This window comes from Passer montanus, unplaced genomic scaffold (genome assembly GCF_014805655.1).
Source record: "Passer montanus isolate IOZ18808 unplaced genomic scaffold, ASM1480565v1 scaffold35, whole genome shotgun sequence".
Classification (NCBI taxonomy): domain Eukaryota; kingdom Metazoa; phylum Chordata; class Aves; order Passeriformes; family Passeridae; genus Passer; species Passer montanus.
In genome coordinates, this window is record NW_024368263.1 from 8,720,729 (window position 1) to 8,745,754 (window position 25,026).

Below are 25,026 nucleotides of genomic sequence, written 5' to 3' on the forward strand. Positions count from 1 at the left end.
CTACACACAAGGACAATCAGCATCCACACGGCCAGGACACACTCCAGGGCCCTGGAGCTGCAGCCTGGCACCAGGAGTTCCATGCCCCACATCCCCAGGGCTTGGCTGACCTGTGCTTCTCTTCCCAGCATCAGTTTCACTTCCCTGGCATCAGACAGAAGCAGCTGCAGCCCCAGCTGATGAGGGATTTTGTCCTTCAGTGACTTTGCTACAGAGAACAACATGGGATGGATCAACATTTATCCATACTCTAATTTCCCCATAAATTCCCTATATGAAACCTCATTAGAGTGCCAGACTGGAACTGCACAAATGTTGTATTTCAAAAGCAGTTCCACAGGGTTCTGGGTCAGCTTTAGGAAAAGGGCTGAGATGAAGGAAAAGGGAAGTTTTAATGGCAAAGGTCTCTGTGTTGATTTTTGGTTAACAGCTTTAGGACATCAACACAGCTTGGATCAAACTCTCAGAATACAGCAGAGGGTCTGGTTTTGCATTTGTTGCGTTTAACATCAGTAAAAACCAATGATCCACAGCAGCTCTTATTATTTACAGGATTGCATGGATAAAACCACACCTGCAATAATGCCAATCAACTGGGAACACCAAGGAGCATAACCTTCATCAGAGAACAAAATTCCTGAGAGTGCAGTAAACACCACACAATCACTGGACTGGAAATGGGAGGAAATTCTTCACTTTTCAGGAGCTCCCTTGGCACCTTCCAGCATCAGCCAGCCGAGGCTGAGGTGTTTAAACCCTTCCATGAGCAGTTTTACAAACACCTTTCCTGTCAAACACCCTGAGACACAGCTCAGAGAACCTCCCATGCTCGTGCAGGTGCAGCCTGTGGAGAACCTGCCCTGCTCAGCCCCTCAGCCACGTTCCCATGGAGATGAGGAACGGGAAATTCCTGAACAGATCACAGTATCCCAAAAAAACCTTTCTTAGCATATCTAACGAACAAAACCCACCAAAAAACCTCTCCTACAGAATTTCACATACCCAAACCAGAGCCTGGTCACAGGAACTCACTTAGTTTGCTGCTAATGTGAAGCAGAAAGAGTTTAAAGAATTGTGATTTATTACAAATATCCCCAAAGGGCAGTGAGTAACTCTTGGAGCTGTGGTGACAATTTCTCACCACCACCTGCAGTGTCTGTGGGCTTCTGCCTGTTCAAAGCCCATCCAGAAAATGTCCTGAAGTTTTTCCATTCTGGACCAGGCACAAACTTGAGAGGAGCAGCTGGAAGAGCCTCTGGGAATGGAGCCTCTGAGCCCCGGGGGCTCCACACTCAGGTCCTTGGTGTTGGGTAAAACACTGCTCTTGGAAAGCTCCTGCTCTCTGGAGCAGCCTTTTCTAACTTTCTGCCTAATTAACTTGGGCTGTCATTCCAGAACATCTTTCCCTGGTTTATTACTCCCTTCCTCTCACTCCAGCACTGTTTAGAGCTCCTGCATTATTTACAGCAACTGCAATATTTGGAATGTGATTTGTGCAAAGGACAGTTTGCAGAGAGCTGTATTGCACTATGTACCATTCCTGCTCTCTGAGGAAGCTGATATTTAATTCCCACATCAGTAACCCCCTTAATCTGAGCAAACCTAGATATTGAGCTGGAAACTAAAACACAATAAGTAGCAGATAACAGTATTTTCACCTTTCCAGCTCTCATTAATAAGCCTCTGTCCCCAGAGCCCAGTTCCAACCCTGCTGTTCAATGCTGCAGGGTTGCTGTGGGTCAGGAGCAGCTCTTGGGGCAGGGGGGCCTCACTCACCAGCGCAGCGCGATCTTGATGGGGGTGGTGAGGCAGGAGGTGAACAGGTCTGCAGGCAGGTCTGGGATCATGGGCAGCAGCTCGTTGGCCTCACAGGCTGCCAGCTGGATGCAGTTCTTCATGGAGGGGGGCAGAGGCATCTGGGCAAGGGGGTGGTTGGGGTTTATGGCAGCCACCTGCGGAGAACAAGGCAATTCCCCAGGGGGGAGTCAGGGAAGGTTGGGAATACCCCAGGGAGAGCTGCCAGTGCTCCCTGGAGCTCTTGGTGACTGTGGCAGCACCAGCACAGCTTTAACTCACATCTCATTAGCAGCACTCAACTAAGTCCAGAGTCAGTCCAGAAATACCTGGTAGACCAGACCTCAGTCTATAAAGTAAAAATGCCCTATAGATCAACATTCCCATTTTCCAAAAGCACAGGGATTCTCCTATTTAAGATTTTGACTAAGAATATGATCTCTGAGACTAATAATTCAGGGAGTGAAAATATAAATTATCTTCTCAGCACCTTTCAGAACTAGGTAAACAAAGTGAACTTCAGCCACCAAAGTTTCTTTCCAACATTTTGCATTTTTTTCATTAGGGCAAGATATAGAATCAGGAGGTGAGAATCCCTCTGGCAGATTAAAGGAAGAGCAAACTCCTCTGATCTCCTTGCAGGGAAATGAGGAACAATTATCCTGATCACTCTGGCAGCCCCTCTGGAGCACGAGTTGCAGCTTTGCTTCACTTTTCATGAATTTGAACAATTGGATAATTTATAATTTTCCAAATGAATTCCCCTTCATGCTTTCATGGCGCCGTGAGCACTCTGCTGTGTCTGGTAGCAGGGCTCTGCTTTCTATTCCCCATGAGCAACAGCCTCAGTCAGGCACCAGGAGTTAATGAAATCTAAGGACAGAATGAAAAGCAGACACATAACCCTGGAAGTATTTTCATAACCAAATTAACTGGCAGTGTTAACCTCTGCTGCAAGAGCAGCAACACTAAAGCAGCTGTCCCATGTAGCCTCACATTCCACGAGATGACAAACCCTAGAGAAGATGGAATAATGGAATGTTTGTTGAAATAAAGACTTTGTCACTTGTGCTCATCCTTCTCCCTTGGCTGGGCTTGCAGAGGTTTTCCTGCACAAACTCCACCTGGGCAGTGGATCTGCCTCACAGAGAGGTCCCCTGGGGCTGCTCCCCCCACAGCAGCCTCCAAGCCCTTCTGGAGCTCAGCACCAGCCAAGGGGAAAAGGAACTTGGTGAAGAAACCAGGGAAAGGCAAGGTGAAGTCAGACCTGTTCAACCTGCTTGGGAACAGAATGAGAAACCAACCCCAAAGTGCTGAAGAAAGCATTGTATCAACAAAGGAGAAAGGTCCCAAAAATATCCCAGTAAGTACCAGGCTGTCAGGGAAACCTGGGGAAGGACATGTAGACCACCTTCTTTGTCTTCTGCTACCAATTCTATTGATCCCTGCCTGGCAGTTTTGTGTTCTTCCCAAGCAAGAGACTATGAGACGTTTCTCATTGTTACAAAACATGGAATTGTTTTATGGAAGAGAGTATAATGAAATGATCTGTATATCCCAGGCTATCAGACTGTCTTCTTAATACATTGGAATTTCCACCTGCCAAAGAGCCCCCCCTAAAGCATCTCCAAAATCTGGAATTCCAAAGGAAAGGACTGACAGGCAGGGACACCTAACATCTGTTTGGAGGTTGTATTTGTGACACTCAGTTGCCTGACTAATTAATATTCCTTCCTTGAAGTTTTGGGGTTTCTAATCCAGTGTCCTAGAAGTGTGAGAAGTGAATCTTTACAAATGTCCTTTTCCTGGGAGCTGCAGGCAGCAGGGGGGAGGCTGCACAAAACATTCCAACTTCTTCCCTTCCACTTTGCATTTCAGATTTGCTCCAACAAATTTATTACTAATTCCATTTACAACCAAAGACAGCTTTTCATTGGGAATGCATTCCACACTCTGCAGAACTGGAACCACCAGGACAATCCCTGTGTGGATCAGGTTTTTGGTCTTTCACATTTTCGCATTCACTTCAACAGCACAAAACCACAACTGCATCGAAATACAGCCCCAGATACCAGAGTTTTGCAACCAAAATAATGATGTCTTGTTCACCTCAGCATTCATCTCAGCAGAAAAGACCATTAGGGCCCAAATTGATTCTATTAACATTAACATTTAATTAGTGCTTGTATTAAAAATCATTCCAAGTTTAATGGGATAGCAAACTGAACCAGAAAGATCAGAGTGGCAAAGTTATTTGCAAATTAATTTGCCTTCCAAGACAGTTTTAAACACATTTTTCAGTGTATACACAGCAAAGCAAGCTTAAACTTCGTTTGTGTTCAGTAAAGGCCAGCAGCCTGAGCTCTCACCTCCAGCTCCTGCTCTCTCTGTAGTGCAAACTGCTTGAAGGACTTGACAATCAGGCCGGCATTGGAGCAGTCGTAGACGAAGATGGAAGGGCTCCCCATCCAGGTCTGCAGGTCGTAGATGGACAGGGGGATGTACTGGGTGTAGTTCTGCAGGAGGAAAGCACCACTGCAGTCACCAGGGAAGGAACAGGGCCTCAGCTGGGTGAGGCTGATAAAGGGGTCTCCTCCAGCCAGGTCTCATGAGCTTTTGGAGATGTATATCACAGCCAGGATAGCTCAGCTACCTTAGAAGGCACAAAATCAGCAGGATGGCTTCTGTGGTGGTGTTGGAAACAGAAAAGTTTTAATAAAAGGCAAAATAACACAACTCTTTACAAAGAAAAATTGAGCCAGGTGCAAGAGGTTCTTGCTCCTGGTAAAACACCTCACAAAAGCCATTTTTTCCTTTGTTCTCTTCTTTTTCCAGTAAATTGCTCAGGTGGGACTTTTTGGCTCCTGTCCAATTGGCCATCCTTAAGTTTGAGGTGAAGTCCCCCAGGTCCTATGAGGTGGCTTTTTACCTAACCAAGGAAAGAAACTTCTGGGCTTTTTTCCTTTTTAAGGAGACAAAGGATAGTTTTGTCACTCTGTCAACAGAGGGCACATTCCTACCTGAGGTAATAAAATACACCCCCAAAACCCAACTCTGAAAGCCCAAAATAAAACCTAGATTGGACTTATTAATGAATACAAATCTCAGTATCTATCAATAATGAGGATGTGAACCCAAATCAACACAAGCAACAAGCTGATTTTATTGTGGCATTATTTGAAACATCCAACTCTAAAAAAAAATTTTAAAAAATCAGCCCAAAACTTTGCCAAGAGTTTTCAGTATTAGCTATTTAGAGCTCTGATATGTGCTAACAACTCCAAACAGCATTTAATAGGCCAATTTTATCCCAAATTTCTGCAACACTGATAAAGGATGCAAACCAGCTGTCTTTAATTTAACATCAAACATCTTAAACTGAAAACCCCATCAATAAATCAGGATGGCTAATTAAGCCCCTGCAGCCCATCAGCACTACCCCGCCTGAGCCTAACGAGATGCTTCATAATTTTATTACAGCTTTAGCTTCTGTGCAACTTTCCAAATTATCCATTAAAATTAAAACCAACAAAGCTGCCTTCAACAGAGTGAGGTGCCCACAGTTCCCTTTCTGTAAATAAGAAGGATCCTGTTCCTTGTCTTCCAGCTACCAATGAAGTTTAACACAGTACCTTCTAAAATTTCCTATGAATTTATTACAGCTTTAGCTTCTGTGCAACTTTCCAAATTATCCATTAAAATTAAAACCAACGAAACGGCCTTCAACAGAGTGAAGTGCCCACAGTTTCCTTTCTGTAAATAAGAAGGATCTTGCTCAATTTCTTGTTCCATCTCTTGTTCCATCTCAACGAACACCCCCAAATAACTTATATTTATAAACAATGTAAATATAAAATAGACTTTTTCTTCATGAAGAAACTGAGTTCTGTCTGCTTATTTCTACAAGTGAGGGTGGGCAGGCCCTGGCACAGGGTGCCCAGAGCAGCTGTGGCTGCCCCTGGATCCCTGGCAGTGCCCAAGGCCAGGCTGGACAGGGCTTGGACACCCTGGGACAGCAGGAGGTGTCCCTGCCATGGCAGGGGTGGCACTGGACGGGCTTTAGGGTCCCTCCAGCAGTCAGACTCACAGCCAGCTGTGCTCCCCAGAAGGCTGCCAGCCTGTGCCAGCCCAGACCCACCTTGTTGAAGACCCAGATCTCTCCGTTGACCGTGGGCCGGGGCACGCCGTGCCCGTTGTAGTGGAACAGCACGCGCTCCTCCTTGGCGTTGCGGCGCAGCGACGTGCACAGCTTCTTCACCTCGTCCACCGTGGGGTCCAGGCTCTGCTTGTACCTGGCCTGGGACAGCAGGGGACACAGTCACTGCTCACAGCCCCTGCTACTGGTGCCTGAAGTTGTATTCCCCAGATTCTGCACTGCATTGGTACAGAACTCTGAACTCCAAATAAAGTGTCAGCAGTTCTCCTCACAGCTCAGTGACACAGAACGATCCTTTTGCAGCCCCAGAACCAAGGACACCACTGCAGCTTCAGCCCAAAAAGTGCAAACAGGGAATGGAGGAGAGCAAACTGGGAGGGTGGGACTGCATCACTTGGAGCTGCAATTGGACAATGAACCCCAATGTGGAAATGGACCAAAAATCAAAGTGTGAAAACTCGTGACCCATCATCCATCTTGGGTGTAGCCCTGGCTGGGCTCTTGTACTGCCCAAGGTGTATCCTTTGAGGCCTTTCAAGAAATCCCTGCTTTATTGCTTTAGCTCTGTCCAGCCTCTGTTCCAGGTACCCCCTCCAGGCATCAATGCCAGTGTGGGTAGGAACTGGCTGCTTTGGGAAAGGAAACACAGAACATTGGCGGTGGGGCTGGATAAACAAAGTGTGTCTGCTGCTGTGTGGGACTGACACACACACCAACAGCACAGGTTGGAGGGGGCTTAGCACAGCTCCCAGCTCCCCCCCAGCTCACTCACTTTTCAATTATTAATATTCAGAAAGCCTGAGGAAGGTGAAATCTGTTTCAACATTAGCCAGTCTCACAAGTAACCCCTGACTTAATCCTCCAATTCAGACTCTACACCTCCAACTGAACAAATTCCCTCTCTTGAAGAGAGAAAATTGTATAGGTTGACACCATTCTCGAGACAAAAGGACACAGAAGGCCCAGGAATTTGACATTCATACAGTTGGTAATAAGGGGAAAAGTGATGGAGAGCCCTTGGAAACTGTCCTTTGCCTTGGGAAAAACGGATGCATTCCCCCAGCTGTGCCTCTGGACACCCCGTTACCATTCCTGTGAGCACCAGACTCAGGGCACATTAGGGGATGGAGGAAAAATCAAACTGGCAAAAACCCCAATGCTTCAAACCCCTCTCAGCTTGGCTGAGTTCAAGACACCCAGGTAGGAGCTGGTTTGTCACGCTCAAAAGTGCATTTTTTGAAGTAAGGCCAAATAATAACAGAAAGTCTTTCAACTGTCCTTTGAAAGACAAAAGCCTGGCTCTTTCTCTCTTCTCCAGAGCTGCAGAGACTCAAACCCCAGAATCACAATAAAAACCTTCAATCTGATGTAGTGAAATAAAGACCCAGATTTAAGAGCAGGACAAACACATCGCTCCAAGAGCTGCCATTGGGAGCTTGTTTATAAACCAAACCAAGGCTGTAGAATTTGGGGCTTTTTAGGTTTTTCTCTGTGACAGCCAAATATGATAAAATCTTAAAATGTCACAGGAAAAGAGGATGAAGGACTTAAATTGTTTATCAGAGAAGCCTGACGAGCAGATATAGTGCTGCTCAATTAACAGTCAGAGTCTCCAGCCATCGGGGGAGAGGGAACAATGAATGGCAGTATTTAACGATGGCAACACCCAGGAAAAGCAAGCAAAAGGAGGAAAAATATGAAGCAAGAAGCAGTGATGTGACACCCTCATCCTTTCTGGGAACCTCAGCACTCAGGAAAGCCAAGAGGTTGCATTAATCATCCCACGGAGCCCCCACCTCCTCCTCTCTGCACTCAGAGCAGTGATAAAGACACTGATTTGCAAAAATGTGCCCCTTAAATCCCTGCCTGGCTGCTGGCAGCTTCACCAGCCACCCAAACCAGAGTGCTGAGGAATTTCAGCTTTTTTTTTTCCTCAGGAGAACAGGCTCATTCCATCCCTCCTCACGTCCCTGGAGCATCAATATTAAACACAGCTCGCAGTTAATGGAGGTGGATTCAGACTCTACAACTAAAGTCTGTAGATCTCAATTTCCAAACTGCAAACAGATCATTTGGGCCTGAAGAAACACGAGGACGAGGGAATGGAAAGGAGGGGAGGGAGCTGTGAATAAGCACAGTGTGAGCCCTGATGCCAGATCAGGACTCAGGTGGGAGTTTTAGCTATGACAAGAACCAGGTCTGTGAGTAACACACCAGCCCAGGTGGTGCCTTTTTTGTCTTTTTCTTTCTCCCATTGTTATTCCTCTTCCTTCCCTGTCAAGATGCTGATTCCTTCCCCTCCAGCTCCCAGCACAGCTTTCCAGCACTAATGAGGGCAAAAGGTAACGGAGCCCCAGAGCTCTGTGGGGCTTCACCTCAGCAGCTCCTGGAGGTGCCACAGCCACTGCCCAGACTTGGGGCTGTTTTCTGCTGGTTTTGTCAGCCTTGCCCTGAACACCAGGCTGCCCTGCTGCCACCAGCAGGTGCTGCTGACAGGTATTTGCTGCTGTTTGCAAGAAGCCTGTGCTCCCTGTGCCATTGCAGACAGCACACAGCATCTGGAGCAGCAGAGCTGGCCCAGCCCTGACGGGGATGGCAGCTGCTCTTCTGTGGGAGTGTGAGCTCCTGATCACCTCCTGCCTCACTGGAAAGCTCCTGTCCAAAGCAATAACCTGGCGGCCTGATCAGGAGATTCTCATTATTCTGCTCACACAGGCAAAGTTAAAAGTTTTGCTTGTGTATCGCCAGATTTCTGTGAAACACTCACTGGTTTATCCAGCCTTGTCCCTGTTAACTTGTGACAGATAGGATGCCAGTTTTTAAGACATTTCACCTTTCAGTGTTGGAACTTCAGAACTGATAAAACACTGCACTGACAGATTTGCAGGAAATGGGAGGAGTTTCAATAGAAAGGAGTTCTGGCACCCAAACCAGGAAAAGAAACCAGTCTGGGGTAGCACCAAGTGGTTTTCCTGTGGACATTTCCCATGTTTAATGCTGAAATGGGAAGTGAGATGGTGCCACTCTGAAGCCATGGTGCCAATCATCCCGTGACATCCCACAGAATGATCTCCCACATTACTGTCTGTTTGTTTCACAAGAGATTTACTTCTTTCAAAGGGAAAAGAAACCAGCCAGGTGTTACTGCCGAGCAGGGACCAGCAGTGACCTCTCCATCACGAGTCTGTCCAGAGGGGAAAATCCCCTTCAGTGGATTCATCAGCTCCTGCCCTCTGGAACGTCAGGATGCACTGGCTGCAGAAATTCCCACAGTCCTCTGGATTTTGAGCTCAAATTAGTGGCTCTGCTTTGGAAACTTCACCTAATGACAGGTTTTCCTTTCATTTTTAATGGGGCCAAGACACTGAGGAGAAACCCCAGGCAGAGACCCCTTTCCTGAGGAGCCAGGGCTGCAGCAGCTCCATGGCTGTGCCAAAGGGCTTGGCTGTCACCTGAGCCACCAGAACTGGCTCCTCATCACCTCCCAGACTCAGCTCTGCTCACCCTGCCAGCTGCTGAGTCCAGGAAACTCAGCTCAGGACCAGGTCCCGTGAAGAGGAAGGAATGCAGAGTGCCAGAGGTGACAGAACAGGGGACTGAAGTTGCTGATGTTGCTTAACTCTCAGTGGCAATGGAAAGTTCTGGAAGCCAGGCCAGGTTCCCATCTGGCACTGCCCAGCCCAGCAGGCACTGCTGGAGCCCCACGGCTCTGCCAGCAGGGAGATGGATTTTTTTCCCCTTAAGAAAACATGAGGTTAGACCTATTTTCTCATCACAGCTATAAAATTCAAGCCTTCCTCTTTCACTCTCCTGCAGCCCCAGAGCTCAGTCTTTGTTGCAGAAGGACTCCACAAGGCTCAGACCACAGCTTGTGTGTGATCCCACGCCAAAACCCCAACCCTGGCCCAGCAGATACAAAGTGTATGAAAAATGTATGACAAATGTCTCTGCTGGCATCCAGAGCCTCTGCTCTTCACAAGCTATAACATCATCCATCCTCTCCTCATTCAGCAGAACAAATCCTGAAGTCACTCCCCTTTTATCCCTAAGATACCTTACTGAATGTGTTCCAAATTTATCCACAGAAGAAACTACTCCAACATTCAGTATTTTATACTGAAACTGCCTTTTACACCTCCTTGCAGAAGAAGGATGCTCCTACCCAGAATCCATAATGAGATATAAAAGCTTTATTTGGCTGGAGATTGGGTTTTTTTTAAACAGCTTCTGGGTGACAAAGAATCCCAAATGCAAGTGGCACACACAAGGCACTGCATGTGGTGAGTAAAAGAAATAAAACAGAGGCAATTCAGCTGCAGTGTGTGAGGTTCCAATGCTCCCTCTTGAGCTGCTGCTCTGGGTGGTCTGCAAGGTCCCCTCCAAGCCAAGTCCATGATTCCACACCTGCAGGACATGGACAGCCCTGGGGACTGGAAGGTTTCCTGCCCTGTGGAACCTCAGAGCAGGGCTGGGGGGGATTTCCTGGAGGAACCAGTCCCAGCCCAGTTATCCCAGTGCAGAACCCATCAGCTCCACATCAGCAAAGCCTGCCCATGGTGGATCCCAAACCCTGAGGTGCAGCTTTCCCTCTTCCTCAGCAATGCCTCTTCCTAATCCAAATCCCAGGGAGCAGCCCAGGGTGCAGCTGCCTCTTGGAGCAGATCTGCATCCCAGTTTCCAAAAGCAGAGAAGACATGAAACCTGTGACTGTGCCACACACACAGCCAGCCTACTCCACATGATTTAATTAAAAGGAATCAAAGCAAGCTAATTATTCCAAGAGAGGGGTTTTGGAACAATGCCCAAATTGGAAAAAACTCTACTATAAGAAGCCTCACAAAGAAGTGACTAAAACCCAAGAGGAATGACACCAGCAGCTTCCAGGGCAAGGGTGGGCAGGTTCCACACCAGCTCTCCTGGCTGTGTTACAAACCCATCCCTGCTGCTCAGGGGTCCACCCTGGATCAGCATCCCTGCTCTCCCATGGGAAGTTCAGCCACACTGAGGCAAAAGATAAAACCACCCCAGACAGAGATGCTTGAAGACCTGTTAAAGATGAACACTAAAAATCTTGGATTAAGTTTTCACTTAAGTGAAGAGCATAAAATTGAATTAATTCATATTCCCCTTTATATAAGGCAGCTGCCAGTTCGATGCAATGTGTTCCTGAGAGTGTCTGGAACAAAGTGGGGCTCAGACACATAAAACAGGCACATATATGTCAAAAATTCACAGCCAGGATGAACATGTGGTGCACATAGCAAAGCAGCACCATTATATTTTACTTTTTCAATCTCCTGAACACATTGGAGCATCTAAGGAGTGAACAGGAACATGGCCAAAAAGAAAAAGAAAAAAAGGAAAATCCAAGATGGGATCAGACAATTTGAGCAAGCTGAGAAGCCCAGAGCTGGTGCAGCCACCCCCAACCAAGGTGGGTGACACAGTGAGACCCCCCACCCCCCCAGTTCCCACAGCCCCATCCCATCTGCAGGAACCAAAAAGTACAAACTGAGTTATCTCAAGTATTGAATGACTGAGCATCACCTGTAGATGGTAAAACCCCTCTGAAAGCACCTGGGCACCAGGAAAGGGGAAAGCTGGAAAAATTACATCACTTTCCAAAGGAATCCAAAGGAAATCCAGGCTGAGCTCTGTGCTGGGCACGTTGGTGGAATAATAATAAACAAACAGAACCATGAACAAACACTTTGGGGAAGAGCCCATTCAGCATCTCTAATGAGAAGCCAGACTTTTCAAATCAAACTCTTATCTTGTAGAGTTTCCTAAAGAAATCAAAGAGCACTGAGATGAGAGGAAGTATCTTTTTGATATAAAGCCATTTGGCATCCCAGAGGATATTTAACAAGATCTCAACACAGATTTGGAGGAAAGTCCATATATAAAGGCTTGCTGATAAAACAGGCAGGTGGGGGAGAATCCCTAATTTTGTCCACGGAGGGAAGGCTCTGGGAAGCTCCAAGAGGATCTGTTTTGTAGGCTGACTCATCCAGCACAGCCACAAACATCCCTAGCAGGCAGGGGCAGGAGCACTGCCTGCTGCAGGCAGGGCTGAGCCAGAGGCACTGCAGGGCTCAGGCCACGGGCAGGGCTCAGCAGAGCTCTGCAAGAGGATTTTCACTGCCACTCTTCTGTACTCACCAATTTCCTCTCCCTAACTCCATTACTACAGGCTTCTCCCAGGGTTTGTCTCCATGTGCTGCCAGGCTGGCCTGCTTCCAGGCCTGCTGAGGGGGAAGCTGCTCTAGTGAAAAACTACAGCTTCCCTCACAAACAAAAATACTTTGTTCTTTGGTTCATCCAAAACAGTGATTAATAACCCAGCCCTGCAAGTCACCGTGATTTCACTTCCATACTGACTAAAGCACAGCTCTCCTCTTGCATCAAAGGCAGGTGTGGGATCCTGCACTTACACTGCCTTTGGAGACACATCAAAGGACACACAATTTAGAGCTGCACGTGAACACTTTTGGGTTTGCACAGTTCCACAATAAACATCCTGGGGCAGGACCCAGCAGTGCCAGGCAGGATCCCAGCCCAGGATCCAGCAGTGCCAGGCAGGGTGCCAGGGCAGGATCCCAGGGCAGGATCCAGCAGTGACGGGGCAGGATCCCAGGGGCAGGATTCCAGCCTAGGATACCAGCAGGATCCCAGGGCAAGATCCCAGCCTAACCTGCAGACTCCAGGGAGCAGAGACACCCTGATCCCGTTGTGTGATAAGCTCAGAGATAACTCAGCCCTGTAAGAAGTGACTGCAGCTCATCCCCACTGCCCATCAATCACAAACCCAATCACCTCAAGCCCATGCTGATATGGCCACAATAACTCTGCTTGGACACATCATGCAAATACAAATTATTCTGAATCATAGCCACAGACTCCCAACTTCTTAATTTTATATTAAAAAAAACCACCACCTCCTTTAAGGTGTTTTAATCTTAGGCTGTGGGCACATAAAATTACCCTGATGCAAATTCATGAGGATTAGGCCAAGATAATAAAAACTGCATATTTAAGTACAAGGGAGTGTGCTGGAAATCCCAAATTGACGTTACAGGCAGCAGCTTAACCTGGTTAACACAGGCCAGGAGAAAACATTACTGATAAAATTATTAGTCATTGCTAACTTGAAAAATATTCATTACAGTGAAGACAAACTATAACTTTGAGATGCTTTAATTTAAATACTAAACTAAGCCAAAGGGAGACTCCTGGCAGTCTGAGGCAAGTCCTCTGCAGATATCTAGGTGCATTTCAAACCCCTCTCATCTCCCCTGTGCTGATTCCCTCTGGAGCAGCCCGAGGCTGCTGGACCTGCTGATGCCAGGACAGGATGGTGGCAGGAGCCAGCTCTGAGTGTGGCACATCCCCTCCTGTGCCTGGAGCCAGCAGTGGGGACTTTACCTTCCCTCTGCAGTCTCTGACCTTGCTTTCAAGTCCAATGTGAAATGAATTCCAAAGTACCTAATCCTCACTGTGCAGGCTCGGGATCCAATAACACTTCCAAAAAAAATGCCTCGGAGCAGTTTGTTCATGAGAACTGATGTTGACAGGGAAGACAAAAATCAGGACAACCAACCTTGAGTTGCTGCTACAATACATCCACAAGACAGGTGTGTTCCTCAGCAGTTACAAGCTGCTTCACACTGCAGGTTTGTGCCAAAGTTCACAGAAATTCCACCCACCAGCCTCCTGTGTTTGGTACAAATCCTTCCCTCTCTGTCAAATAACCATTCTGAGAGGGCTGTGCAAATAATTGCTTGCTTTTACACAAAGGGAATGGTAAAAGAACTCAAATCTGCTTCTCATATGCCAGGTCTGCACCCTCAGCCTGGTGACAGCTCGATGGGTCACATCACAGGGTGCCCTAACAGGATTTTATGTACACCCCAGGTCACATCTTTCAAACCTGCTTAGTCAAACAATGTAAATCCTAAGCATCAGTGTCAGCCCCATTCCTTCTCCAGAACCTCAGTTTTATGAGCTCTTTAAAGGCTCTGCACCTTCTTGTTTGTTAAACAGAAACCTGGATCTTACTGGGAGCCCAGTTTAGGCTGCAGGAATACAAACTGGTAAATTCTCAGACTGGCTGTCTTTATACCCTGGCCAGAGTGCATCATGCTCCACGGAGGAGCTGCAAGGCTGGGGCCCTGCAGGGCAAGAACTTCATCTTCTCAATACTAAATAATTGTTTGGTGATTTCAGTTCTCCTCTGATTGCAAAGTAATTGCTTAATGAAGCAATTTTCTGATTAAAAACACCTTAATGAGTCAGGAGAAGGAAAGCCAATCATTCCAAGGCTTATGCTTTGCTAATCTCCACAGGAAAGGAGTTCAAACCAAAGCACCTCAGATTTTCCTCATTCTGCCTTAGAGAGGAGCAGGAATATAAATAAAAATGTGAATAGTTTCCTCTTTAATCTCTGAGTTTTGCACAGAACTGGAGGTGTCTGTTAGCAAGAAGCTCCTTTGCCTGTGCCAGTCTCCAGCCCTGCATCCCTGCCCAGGGGATCCAGGTGCATTTGCTGGGCACAGAGCACCAGGGTGCTGCCAAGGGATCTGCAGGAGGCTCCTCCCTGTCCCCCATCCCAGGGATTCTGCACTCCCCACCCAACACAAAGACAAGGTGTTTTTAAATAGGTCACCCAGAGCTGGGTGGTAATTACAGAAACATGTTAATCAGCTTTGCCAGGCAGAGCTGCTTTTCTCTCCGAGAGCCTTTTCCTGTCAGCTCTTTCTTCCCATCTCTGACAAGCTGACATCAATGGTCACAGGAAAGCACCCTCAAAAGCACAAACCTTCCTCCCTGCCAATTCTGGCCCCATTTTGGTGGCAGAGCACAAACCAAAACAGACATGAAGGATAAAACATGGGAAATGAAGTTACTGCCAGAAGTGTGGACAGGAAGGCAAGGGCTTTGAGCAGAGTTAGCAGGAGTTCAGCTGCTGGGTGATCTCCTTCCTTCCAGCACATCCTGCCCACAGAACTCCAGCCTTGCAGCAGGTGCAAGACCCACAGGATTTCAGGATTTTCCCACGAAAGTGACTTTGCAAGTTTGCTGGCTTAGCTCCAGAATGGCAGCCCCTGCTGCCTGCAGTGCATGGCCAGCTCAGCTCCCAGAACAGCTTAATGCCACTGCCTGGTCTCTGCAGCTTCTGAACACACTTCCCCACAGCACTCCATGTCTGCAACTATTTTTTTTTCATATTTGTGACTCATTTTTCCAGGAGAATCTCTGAAAAATCGGTATTAAGTACACCACTGCAATTTCACAGTTTCCACTTTCAGTGGTGTGTTAAAGATTTATCAGTTTGGGGTTTTTTTCTCACTATCAAAAGCATTCAAACATGAGCTGTACCCAGAGCTGCAGCAGGGAGCTCCCCCCTTGCACAATTCCCAAATCCTCAGTTATCCCTGCTCCAGGAGCCCTGCCAGGTACAGCTACTCCCAGGTGAGGGTCTCCCCACCCTGCCAGGTGGGCTCCAGCTCTCCCCAGCCAGGCCATGCTGAGGCAGGGTTGGGATCAGAGCACCTGGAGAGCCACCAAGGAGAAAACTACAACCACTGACTCATTTCTGCTCATTTTCTCCATATACCCAAGGCATTCAAGAGTGGGTTCATCACTTGAAATCTGTGCTTTCCTGGCCCAGTGCTTCCAGAGGGGTATTCAGTGAGGCAGCCCCTGGCTGACAGTGACACCCTGACCACGACAGGTTTTCAGACAGAAGGACAAGAGCAATAATTGGGTTTCACAATTAGACTTGTTGACTCCACTTCTGTGGCAGACTTTTTTTTCCCCTTGAAAAAACCCTGCTGGTTTATGCTGAAGACAGTTGATCTTTAACAAGACAGCAAAGGATTGATACAGCAGAATTTTGCAGAGCCTGAAATAGCTGCCAAATTCAAGAGGCTGTTGGGAAATGAAAACCAACAAACACAGACCTCTAAGGAAAACCTGGTTTTGTTAAACAAGGTCACACTGTCTTTTTGGTTTTTTCCTTCCTATTCATTTTTTCTTACATGTTCCTACACCTGCAGATATCTCCTTCTGGAGACCAAGTACCAGCTTTTCCATGTTCCCCTTTGGAATTCTACAGTATTTCTTCTGCAGGAGCAATTAGTATTTGCTGTTGTTTTAAAAGAAAAACCCTACAGAAATAAAGGAAAAGTATGACTCACTGAGAGACCAATAATTAGGTCATGTGTTCAATTAGTTTTCATGCTTAAGTAGTTACTCTTTAGGAAATGCTCCCCCTTTGATGTGCAGCAGCAACTTCCCAATTAATTAGGCAGAAAAAAGCAATGAAGGAATGAAACCTCAGACACCGAATCAAAGCCCAGAGATCTCTAATGAGGGGAACAACAGCATCAACAACAGACAACATGCACTAAAAGGTAGAGGCTTTCAATGATCCACTTCAAGTATCTTGGCTGTACTTCCTTTGAAATTAAGAGAAAACTGTTGGGAAGCAGACTAGAAGAGAGGGAGAAGCAGCCTGTTTGATCAGAAAATCACTGTTTCCTTGAAGGCCTGCCACAAAAGAGATAATTTATCCATATTGTGGGAGATGTGCCCTCAGAGACCATCACTCACTGGTGCAGACAGGAGGCAGCACACAACGGGTGAGACTGGATCAGAGAGAAATGGGAAACCCCTTTCTTCACCACCTGCCCAAGGAACAGCAGCAGAACTGCCACGTTCCAGCTGCAGGCATTCCCAAACACCAGGACTTGCTTTCAACCAGCCTTCCCAAAGGCTTCCTAAAAGTTTATTTAATCTTGTCTTCTAGATTTCCCCAGTCCTTTCCCCCTGCAGGATTTTCATCCCTCTTCATGGCTCACAGATCTCCCTCACCCCAGGGATGCCCATTCAGGTATAATCCATTCAGCTCTAATGAAATCAGCTCCTTCCAGAAGAGAATTAACACAGCCCCAACGACTCTCTTAGCGAAAAAGGAGGAAATTGAGAGAAGAAAAAGGGAGGCAAAACTGTAGCACTTGAATTAAAAAATCAATACAGTAATAGACTTTGTTTTATGTAGGCAAGTGGGTGTAAGGGGAGGATTCTTTGGGATGTGATGCTTCAGTCCCTTGGCCTTGCTGGTGGTTGGTGCAGAGGGGAGTGCTGATGGCAAATCACTGCTTTGGGGTCAATCTTACAGAGCCCCAAACCCCTCACACTCCATTCAGCTGCTTCTCAGAGGATGCTAAAACCCCACATTCTACAGAAGAGGTGCCCTTCAGCTGGAAGGTCTCTGTACAGAAGATCCCAGTGCAACAGCTCAGCAGGAGCCATGCAGGAGCTGAGTGTCTGCATCCTTCTCACCTCTCCTAGGAATGGTTATGAACTGCAGATTTTGGCCTTGCTGGCAGGACTGGGAAAGCTCATCGGAGAATAAAGGACAGGATTGCAAAAAGCAGCTGGTGCAGGAATGCCACTGGGATCTCTGCACCAGTGAAATCCCAACAGAAGCAGCAAAATGACTGAGGAAGGAGGAAAAAGCCCTGTGAGTGTTCTGGTCAGTTTGGAGTTAAAGGGAGAACCTGGCCAAAAGCCAGACCTAACAAAGAGGAAAAAAAATCTATAATTTCATGCAAATTTAATAAGCATATGGTCCAGACTACTTCATAGCAGGTCCTGAATTATGTAAAGTGTGCCTCATGCAAGCCCAGCCTTTGGCTGCACTGCACACCCACAGGATGGAGGCACAGGGCACTGGGCTGGGCTGGGCAGGGCATGGCCAGCAGGAGAACAGGGGAACAAAGCCAGGCAGCAATTCCACCCCTGCCTCATCCCTCAGGCTCTGTACAGGGATCAGTGCACACGGGGTGCTTCACACACAGCTCTGACAATCCCAGCCTGGAGGGTGCAGGAACTCAGTGCTCCAGAGAGCAGAACACCTTCAGCCAGCTCTGCAGGGCTGCAGCACAGGGACAGGACACCATGCTGCCCAGCCAGCTCTGCAGGGCTGCAGCACAGGGCCCAGCCCCACTGCCAAACTGGGGCTTGCAGAGCAGTAACTCCTGCTCATAAAAATCCCCACGAGCTCCTGCATCCCCATAAAGCATCCCACTGCAGCAGCACTGGCAGCTCACAGTCCACCAGCCCTGTTTGCAAAGGCTCCTGACTCTTCAGCCAAGGCTAGTCCCTGCCTTTGCAGTGGCACAACGTGCAGTGCTGCCAAGAAAACTGAATTTACACCCCAACAACAGGGAAAGGTTTGCTGCTCCCTGCCTGCACAGCAAAGCTGTGCTCTGGCTGGGCACCTGCCACAGGGCTGCACCTCACACAGGCAGGGTTCTGCAGGGGCACTGAAGGGGGTCAGCACCAGATAAACCCCATTTCAATATTATTACCTAAATGTTTTAAATACACGGCTGCACCTCACACAGGCAGGGTTCTGCAGGGGCACTGAAGGGGGTCAGCAGCTGAGAAATCCCATTTCAACATGATCAATTCCTTATCTAAGTATGTTAAATACAGGGCTGCACCTCACACAGGCAGGGCTCTGCAGGGGCACTGAAGGCGGTCAGCACCAGATAAACCCCATTTCAACACAATTCCCTAAATATTTTAAATACAGGGCTGCACCTCTCACAGGCAGGGGTACTGAAGGGGGGCAGCAGTAGAGAAATCCCATTTCAACATGATCAATTCCTTATCTAAGTATGTTAAATACAGGGCTGCACCTCACACAGGCAGGGCTCTGCAGGGGCACTGAAGGGGGTCAGCAGCTGAGAAATCCCATTTCAACATGATCAATTCCTTATCTAAGTATTTTAAATACAGGGCTGCACCTCACACAGGCAGGGGTACTGAAGGGGGTCAGCAGTAGAGAAATCCCATTTCAACATGATCAATTCCTTACCTGAATATTTCAAATACAGAGCATGCCAGCAGCCTCCCACAGAGACTCCAGTTATTTTATTCTGGGCAATTCTGTCTCGGCCAAGGCTCCCCTTTCCGGGTGCTCCACCAGCAAACCCCAGCTCCTGCAGGCATTCCCTCCATCCCCTCCCCAGTGCCCGCAGGGTCCTGGGCACAGCAGCAGTCCCAGGGAAGGTTTCCCCTCTCTCAGGCATTACCGGGTCCTGGGCTCTTCACTTTCACTCCCTTCTCTCCTTCCATTCTTAAGCAGCCCCTTTGATCCCTGTAATTGAGCCTCTTTCCAGATTACCCTCAGGTTTAACCCCTTCCCTGCCCAGTAAAACTTAAGCCCCAGACCCAAGGGGGTGTTAGTCTAGAGCTGTCTCGATTTTCCTTCCACTTTTTCACCAGCATCCCAATTTTATCTGCACTGAATTGCAAGAACTCGGTACTTGTTCAGAAAACTCCTTATCAAGACAGATCGAGTCCACAGCTCTGTCATCTCCTACCCTCTCCCCCAGTACAATCTTCATTTGAGAACTGCATGAAATGCCTGAATATTGCTTAACTGCAGGATTTTGCAGAGGAAACAACAGCTGAAGTGGTTTCTACTCCCGCAGCACACAAATTTATGTAGCTACACAACAATAAAGCAAAGTCTTAAATTTAATCAGAACAAATACTTCAAGCAATGGCAAGCTGATAAATTATTTAGAAAGGGGCTCAATAAGACCTGGAAGGAAATATCCATCAGCTGTGCAGCCTGGGAGCTTCCAGAAACAAGGAATTTTCATGCTTTACCCTTTGTGCAGTTTTCTTTCAGAAAAGCTGTTTGTACTGAGCACAAAGGGGGATGTTTGAACAGAAGGACTGGCTGGCAGTGATGGCACAGGGCTGGTCACACAGTGGTCACCACTACCACCACCCAGGGGTGCAGTTAGCACCCCTTGTGCATTCCCAACAAGGTGCTGAGGCAGCAGCTCCAGCGGGGAATATCAGCTATTTCAGAAGATTGTTATGATTTGTTCTTTTCTCCAGACTGCCCGGTTTTCCCCAAATTGTCTCCCTTCCATCAACTCCTCAACCATTCCAAGCCCCCAAGAAACAGACAAAACTGGATGTATTAGTATTTATATGAAAGCTCTAGGAAATTCAATAATGCTCCTATTGTTTTATTGCAGATGGCACACCAACTTCTCTTTATTACTGCAGAAAGCTCCAGAGCCCTGTGGAGTGCAATAAACCAGGACGTGTTTGGCTTTGCAATGTGGCAGGGGCTGTGCTTTCCTGCAGGAACCAGGGAACCAGCCCAGCTCTGGGATTGCCTCCACCAGGCCCACGCAGGGAACCTGCTGCTCCTGAGCTGGCCCTGCTCCCCCAGCACAGGACTCTGCACAGAGCACAGAAAATGGGCTGGTTTCACCTTTGCTCCAAGATGCTTTTTCTTCTGTTTAATTCCAGACACTTTTTGAATTTTCTGTGAAATTCTCGTGCTGTTGAGATTTAAAAATTGTCAATGTGCCGTGAGGAAAAACGCAAAAGGGAAATTCTCTTAACTGAACACGAATATCTGCCATAAAAGCTCCAAGACATAAACACCCTTGGAAAGCCTTGAGAGAAACGCCCCAGGCTGGGTGGAGGGGAGGCTCCAGCCCTGGAGCAGAGAGAGCCCAGGCTCACAGGCAGGGGAGCCCCAGGAGCAGCCAACACTCACCCTGGGCTGCCAGTTCTCATACTGCTTCTGCAGGTTGGCCCCGATGGTCTCCAGAGCTTTCTGAGGCCCCATGGACAGAGGATCTGGAACAGAACACACAGCAGCAGTTTCAGCCCACTGCATCACCCAGGGACGTTTTCATGCAGGTTCCTTTCATCACCAAACTCACTAACAGCTTGTTCCTCCTGGAATTTACCTGGGGGCAGCACCCAAAAATTATCCCCAAATTCCTCAGTTCAACAAAAATCCAGCTCCATTACAGACTGTCACATCTGGAAAATTTCTCTCACTGAGGTGCTAAACACAATTTTGTTTTGAAAGACAGGAGAGGCACTGCATTTGTTTCTTTTAATAATGAAATAAGGTTTCTATTGTAAATAATGACAAGAACTCAAATTGGTTAAATATTTGATGACAAACATTTTCTGTTGATGAATGCAAAATCCTGCTTCATTTACTTCCTTTGCTTCCTGCTGCAGAGATTGTGTGCCATTTGTAATATTTAAGAAGTTAATTTTATTGCTAGATAATTACGACAATCCATACATAGCAATACAATTCCAGGCCATGTGCTTTATTCAAACACCATGGACATATAATTAAACAATTAACAAGTTTTTGTAAAAAAAAATAAAACAAGCTAATATTTTCCTATCTAATATAAATTATTTTAAAATCACTAAACCAAATCAGTGAAGGTTTTTTTTCCCAGTTTTTGCAAATATACTTTTGATAGAAACAGAATGTAATAAAGCAGGATGAAAGCAGGATTTTGAGTTATTTATCTTTAATGAACAAAAGCACGTGGAAGGTGCAGCAGCAGCTGCACGTGGCTCTGCTCAGTGGCCATTTGTCACCAGGGGTGACCAGCCCTGACCCCAGCTCAGGTGTGAACAGCAGCAACTGCACCCCAGAGTTCCCCAGAGCCTGCACATGTGGCACAGACATTTCTGCACCCCCCACTCCCTGCTCCTGAGACTGATGGCACAAAAAACATCAGATATTTCCCCAATCACCTTCTTCAGAAATTTCAAGTTGGCTGGAAGTGGAAGGAGCATTTGTGTACGTAAACAAACTGAAAATTTAATTACAAAACTGCATTCAAAATTCTCTTTGCTAATGATAGGCACTAATGACTTTATTTAAATGACTCTGCAATGCTCCTCTGCTCGTGTATCAATGAGACATCAGGGCTGTTCTCTGCTCTCAGGCACCTGCTTGTGCCTGCCCAGGCTTTCATCAGCGTTTCCAGGTTAAAAATCTGAGATGCTGTGATTCACAAAGCAGGTAAGGCAGGGTTAGGAACCTGCTGGAAGTTTTTTAAGAGATTCTGTTTGTGCAGGGTTCAGTTTGCCCCTGGGAGCTGAGGATTACAGTGCCCAGTGTGGGACGTGCTGCAGGCTGAGCATTCCCAATTCCTAGAGAAAAACCAATCCTGAGAAAGCTTCTGTACACAGGACATCTCCTTCTCATATTACTTCAGAATTGTGTCATCTTCATAATTGGACTTTTTTCTCCAAAACCAAGGGAACTTTTAATTTCTTCACAAAAACCCTAGGAATTTAGTGCAATGCTGCATGAAAGCAGCAAACCCAGGTGTTGGAACTGCTGGCAAAACATCCTTGGGAATAATTCCAGGTCTTCTGAATGATTCCAATTAAAACAGCCCCAGAGCAGCCACCTCAAAACACAGCAAGGTGTTTCACAAAGCTCACTGCTCTGCTGGGTGAGGCAGGGATTGAAAGCTCTGCAGATCCCAGCACTCTGAAGGGGTCTCTGCTCAGAGATTTCCTTCAGGTATTTATAAATCTAAAACAATTACAAGAAAGCAAAGCAGCTCATTAACAGCTGTTTTTCTCCGTGGTATCTCATTTCAGAACACAGCAGGAGAGGTGACCCATGGCAGCAGTTGGAGCTGGACTCTTCATTAACCCAGAGAAAAATCAGATCTCACATTTCCTTCTGCTCAGCCCAGTTTCAAGCCCTGGGAAAGCACAATTTTGGGATGAAATCTGTGCTGTGAGACCCAGGGCAGCCTGGGGCTCTGGGGACTCACCAATCCAGCACTCCAGGCGGGCACAGGGAGTTGTTTTCACCACATCTGGGGGGTCCACGCCGACGTTGAGGCACAAAACTAAGGCAACACTTACAGTCTTCATCTGCAAAGACAACACCACAGCCTTAGAGCAGCAACAGCAACGCCCTGGCCTCCAAAGTTCACCTCCCAGAACTTCTGCAGGGCTTTAACCAACCTCTCCTACCTGCTCTTGCACGTGGACTATTTTTAAGCAAGGCCTGACTGATGAAATTTTTCATATTTTTTATTAGAACAGTACTCAGACTCCATGTTACTATTTTTGTTATTATTTCCAGAGCCCATTCTTCTCTTTCTGAGCATGGAAATGGATACCAGTGAACTTCAGCTACTCATCTTAAATTAGCCATTGTCCAACTGAAACACATTATTAAAACATGAGGCAATGCTATTCAGGGCCCCTGACCAATATTATAATGCAGTGTGTGATCTCTAATATTGAAACTAAAAGAATTACAATGGAAAAACCCCAAGTGACAAACAAAACCATGAAATAATTAAACAAACAAACCCACACCAAAACAAAGATATTTAGTGCATTTTTTATTTTGTTTTCTTCACGTGTTGGGTTTTCTTGGAGAGCCCTGTAAGGAGGAATCCTGGCTCCAGCTGCTGCTCCACATGGGCTTATCCCACCCAGGCACCACAAACCCACCCAGGCTCACCTGGGACCCAAAATCTGCATTAAACCAGTGACAAACCACCTTGGCCAGCTTGAACATACTGCTTGAAAATTATCCCTTCACATCTTTATGGCTTTTTTTCCTAGATTCCCTCATGCCTACCCCTAAACCAGAGGGGGAAACAGAAGCAGTGACGAGGCTCTCAGTGATTCCAGGCATTCAGGGCTTGCCTGCAGCAAGGCCACCCACATCCCCACCTCCCCAGGGTGCTCCATGCAATCCACAACAGTAGGGGAAAAAAATCCCAAATTTCACACTTAGAGAAAACCCTAGAGCCACATAAATGTGGAATTTATCCAGAAACTGGAGCAGCCAGACACCATTCACAGGCTCTACACCAGGACAGAAATCCTGCAGCATTTCCTCACTCCCATGGCCATGAGGGGAACATGGAATAAAAAATCAGCAAGAACTGTGGTTTATGGCTTCATCCCAAACCCTGCTCTGGCTACCAAACCTGCAATCCTGTAGGAGCTCCTCGTGCCAGGAATCACCCAGGGCTAAGCAACACTCTGCAGCACAGAGATGGAAACAGGAGCCTGGGCAGGAATTGCCTGATCAGCCTTTGCCCATGGATGGGGTGGAAGCCCAGAGCTGCAGTTCAGCACTCAGGACACGTGTCTTAGGCCACTTTGTCACCGTTAGGGACATCCCAGAAAAAGCAGAGCCACTGGCAGAACCAGGGGCAGCTGCAAGGTGCAGCCCAGTCCTGCAGACCCTGAGTGCCCCGAGCAGCTCAGAGTGCCATGGAGCACCCAACACCATCACCCAAAAGCACCTGGGCACTGCACAACCCCTGCCCTGCCCTCAGGGACACCTCCCCAGACAGCCCAGGCACTGCCAGCTCCCCAGGGAAGCCAGGGGGCTGCAGGGGTGGGAGGGCATGAGCACTGCCAGAACCATCCCACACTGCCACACACACTGAACAGCCCAGGGAAACACAGAAAACTACACACAAAATGACTTATTAGACATGGAAACACATAAATCATTCTTGCAAGAGAAAGTATCCTGCCAAGCAATCTTCTCCATCTCATTTATTTATTGTTTCCCATTTGCAGTCTAATACTGACTTATTTTTCAGTATTTTGCTGGTAACGTCTGATTGGTGGCTTATGCTGAACAGGCTGATATTTATTTTTCATTCCCAGGTTCAGACTTTTAAATAAGTGTTTCTCCTGGAAAACTGACAGCAAAGCCATGAGAGGAACAGGAATTGATCCCAGAGACAAATGGGGTGATTTCCCCTCTGCACCTCCCCTGCAGGATGGAAAGCCTTGCACTCCACACTGGTTGCTCTGCATCAGGAGCACACCCTGAGAGCCACAGCTCATCCCTCTGCCCTCTGGCCACTCCTCACAGGGAGGATTTTTTTCTCAACCTCCCACCAAGCCCTGCCCTCTGGCAGTGGGAGCCATTCCCTCTGTCCTGGCACTCCATCCCTTGGAAATTCTCTCTCTCCACGTTTCTTGTCAGCTCCTTCAGGCCCTGCAAGGCCACACCGAGCTCACCCCAAAGCTCCTCCTGCCCAGGTGAGCAATGCCAGCTGTGCCAGCCTTTCCTGCCAGCAGAGCTGCTCCATCCCTGGCACCATCCTGGAGCCTCCTCTGGGCTCTGCGGCAGCTCCAGGTGCTGCCTGAGCTGGGGCAGCTCTGCAGGTGGGGTCTGACCTGAGGGGCAGAGGGGACAGTCCCTG

General features: G+C 47.5%; 1 protein-coding gene across 3 annotated transcripts in view; it reads right to left on the reverse strand.

Moving 5' to 3' along the window:
* RPTOR (regulatory associated protein of MTOR complex 1) overlaps window positions 1–25,026 on the reverse strand; it is a 101,732-nt gene that overhangs the window by 67,144 nt on the left and 9,562 nt on the right. For all 3 annotated transcript variants that reach the window (XM_039715967.1, XM_039715965.1, XM_039715966.1), the window contains exons 2-6: window positions 22,609–22,711; window positions 20,553–20,635; window positions 5,933–6,091; window positions 4,164–4,310; window positions 1,777–1,952 (exon numbers count right to left, since the gene is read on the reverse strand). In XM_039715967.1, coding sequence (XP_039571901.1) covers window positions 1,777–1,952; window positions 4,164–4,310; window positions 5,933–6,091; window positions 20,553–20,635; window positions 22,609–22,711 — 668 coding nt within the window. The remainder of the gene's footprint in view (window positions 1–1,776; window positions 1,953–4,163; window positions 4,311–5,932; window positions 6,092–20,552; window positions 20,636–22,608; window positions 22,712–25,026) is intronic.